General features: G+C 39.4%; 1 protein-coding gene across 1 annotated transcript in view; it reads right to left on the bottom strand.

Annotated features, from left to right (window-relative positions):
* Nucleotides 1–304: 304 nt before the first annotated feature.
* Nucleotides 305–3,251, bottom strand: part of ASNS (asparagine synthetase (glutamine-hydrolyzing)) — a 15,075-nt gene continuing 12,128 nt past the window's right edge. The window contains exons 9-11 of the mRNA XM_009895340.1: nt 2,331–2,412; nt 1,918–2,073; nt 305–733 (exon numbers count right to left, since the gene is read on the bottom strand). Of these exons, the coding sequence (XP_009893642.1) occupies nt 524–733; nt 1,918–2,073; nt 2,331–2,412 (448 nt within the window). The 3' untranslated portion in view covers nt 305–523. The remainder of the gene's footprint in view (nt 734–1,917; nt 2,074–2,330; nt 2,413–3,251) is intronic.

Here is a 3,251-nt window from a genome sequence, read left to right as displayed (position 1 = left end):
CTGCATAGCTATGAATATCTAAATACCTTTTGAAAGCCAGACCAAAGTTCTCAGGAATGTTTAGAAAGACATTCAGAATAGAATAATATAGACAGACTATCCAAATCCCACAGCCAGGAACACAAATCACTAAATAGCTAGCGTCTAATTCCCCTTTGCTCAGAGGGCCTGCAGCAGTTTGCATCGCTCAGCCTTATTCCAGTGCTCAAAACAGAGCTCACATTAAAATATATTAAAAGACTGCAAGGCAAATGAATACAATCAAGGTCACATAAGGAACAGAGCTGCCAAATAAGATAGTTCCTTGTCCATAAAGTGTTTTCCCACGAATTACAAAGTTTTGGTACAGCAGGGTGAATTTTTAGTAGCATATTAACCACAGAAAGCTCTTATTTCCAATAGCATTATCAAAATGCATCTTCAAGACCATTTAAGCTTTAGGTTTGCATAATTTTAGTTTTTTTAAAGCAGAGTGCATGCAAATTGCTTGCAGCACTTCTATTTGGGATATTATTTCAACAGCCTATTCTTGGGTAGCCGACTTGTAATGCTTCAACGTGCGAGCAGAAGGATCAGTAGCTTTAACCCATCTCGGCATCCAGTAGTGGGGCAGCCAGTTGCTTCGCCCTGGGTAGTGCTTTTCAAAGATCTGCCGGTAGTAATAACTTTCTTTTGTTTTAGGAGGATTGAAAGGGTATTTCTCTGCTGCCTTCTCCAGCAGAAGGTCATCAACCTATAGACATAAGAAAAATTCAAGTTAAGCTGCAAATATATTTAACTTTTACAAGGCAATTTTCTGTGTGTTAAAGACATACAAGGATTCACCAACCACTGAAGGGGCCCATAGGTTAAAAAAAAAAAAAAAGTCTATTCTAGAGGCAGAGGTTTGTGACAGGTGAATTTTTGTCATAGGCTCCCTTGATCTTTATGAATACATGACTGTATTTCCAGTGCTGTAAATATTTCTCTCTGGATTATATGTGAAGCCCACCTCTCTTCGGGTTACAATCACCTTTGTTAGTAAGCTCACAAAAACTTTCTTATCCTTCTCTTTGCTGTGAATCAACCGGAACAACTTAAAACAATTTAAGCCAATTTCTAAAGCAGCTAGCTTCCACTGCCAGCATGTTGTCTAATTCCTTCCTGCCATGAAATAAATTTGCCCCTACAACACCAATCCAGGCTCAGTACAGGCAGTACACCACTGTTGCCTGACCCAACTACTTTCTTGCCTGTGGATATAGAGAAAGAAAATGGGAAACAAGCAGTTGGTGGCAGGACAAACAAGTACCTGTCCACAGGCTCGACTACACATATTTCTGTATAACAGAGCTCTGGTGCAAACTGGGTGTTATTCCTGCCTCTCGATTATTAAACTACCTCTGTACACCAGAGATGATTATCCTTTGTCCAAAGCCAAAATGCTGTAAGTCTTCATTGGTTAGAAATGCAAGCACAGGCTTTAAAAAGCAAAAGGGCTTAGCTAGGCATGGCTGGGAAAAACGAATGACATAAACAAGAAAGGACATTATAAAGTCATTACGCTACTCAGCTGCAGAGTAAGTTCATGCAAGTGCCTTCAGCTGAAGCAGCTGCTTTGCGTGTAACCCAGAAATTGTGTTTACCGACACACAACCTAATTTGCAATCCAGATACTTAAATTATGTTCATTTCCTTGCACAGTCATTTCTGTCAGGCTCTAGCATTTCTTTCTGTCATTCTTTCAAATGCTTTTAACCAACCCAGATAGCTAGAAGACCGTTGATTACAGTTTACCTTGCTCCTCCACCATGAAGCTCAAGTTACTGTCATACATAGATTTATTCTACCAACTAAGCATGTGAGCTGCCTCCCCTTGGCAGCCATATTTAATACACTTAAATGTGAAAGACCAAAAAAAAAAAAGTGGTATTGTACCTGTTGATCAATATAGTCCTGAAGAATAGAAAACCAGGATTTCTTTACTGATGCTATACCATCACTGAAAGCTTCTTTGGGTCTCCAGAGTATTTCTTTGGGAAGCAAGTTGGAATCTTCAAAGGACTGTCTCAAAAGGTATTTTTCAATTCCATTCTGTATGAAGAACAACAAACAATGTCATGAGTCTCAGGAACTGCAATACAAAGAGCTGGCTTTAAAAACTTAAGAAATGGTTTCCTTTCAGGAGGTCTGGTGGAAAAAGGGTTCCCAGCAGTTCAACAATCCAGCAAAATATTTAAGAGCATGCCTGACTTTTGGTAGAGGACTTAACCATTGAATTCAGCAATTTGGTCATGCTTAGAAACTGTATTTGTGAGCTTACACTTGGGTCCAACCCTAGTTTTACATACCTTTGGGATTCGCAGTTCTGCTGGTAGAGATAAATAATAAGAAGTAAATCGATGATCCAAAAATGGGACTCTCAGTTCAAGACTAAACAGGGGAAATAAATAGAAAAGATACTGAATTAATCCAACAAGTAATCTACTTACAAATTCCACAACAGTTAAGCCTTCCCTGTCTTTCACGTAAACACAAGGGTTTCTGCTTTTACTTAGAAGAAATTTCACTTGCATAGGCATGACTATCTGCATCTAATTCATCAGTTTGGAAAGTTAAGTATATGGTCTGCACAGATTAAATAAAGATCTCAACGATTTATGATGCCATCTGCTGGACAGCTTCTAGTACAATCAATTTAAAGACTACAGTTGGGCAGGATTTGCAACAACTGTTGTTCCACGTAAGCAAAAACACATTGAAAAAAAATCCTGTTGCCCCCAGAGAACTACCAAGTTGCTCACTGGGATTTGCATCAGCATTTGTAAAGATGTCACAGAACCACGCAAGGATTTCTTCAGTCGTTTCCGAAATCCACATTTCTTTGTGTTTTCAAGAAACAACGAGAAGGAGCCCGCATGGACACCATTATGCTACTGCCTATTGGTCCTGCAGCATTTACACAAGTTCTCTTCAATACCAGTGACAGATAAACATGTACGAAGTCTTCCTGCTTACATTCTCTATGCATACCATGGATTCTAAGGACACTGAAGGCAACAAATAAGATGACAGTAACTGTGTCTTCAGTAGGAAGAACCCCTCTCAGTCTGTTTCCTCAAGAGACGTTATGTTGCCCAGTGTCAAAGTCAAATGGAGATGTTATTCTGCATTCTAGTAATTTCATTGTCTCTGTAGCTTCTCCTCTGATAAAAAGCTTCAACTACTTCAGGTAATATGCACTTCCCCCCCCCCCCCCCCAAAACACAAAA

The sequence above is a fragment of the Charadrius vociferus genome, unplaced genomic scaffold, assembly GCF_000708025.1.
Source record: "Charadrius vociferus isolate BGI_N301 unplaced genomic scaffold, ASM70802v2 scaffold31, whole genome shotgun sequence".
Taxonomy (NCBI): domain Eukaryota; kingdom Metazoa; phylum Chordata; class Aves; order Charadriiformes; family Charadriidae; genus Charadrius; species Charadrius vociferus.
The sequence above is the reverse complement of the archived record's forward strand: the minus strand, read 5'-3'. Positions and strand labels throughout refer to the sequence as shown.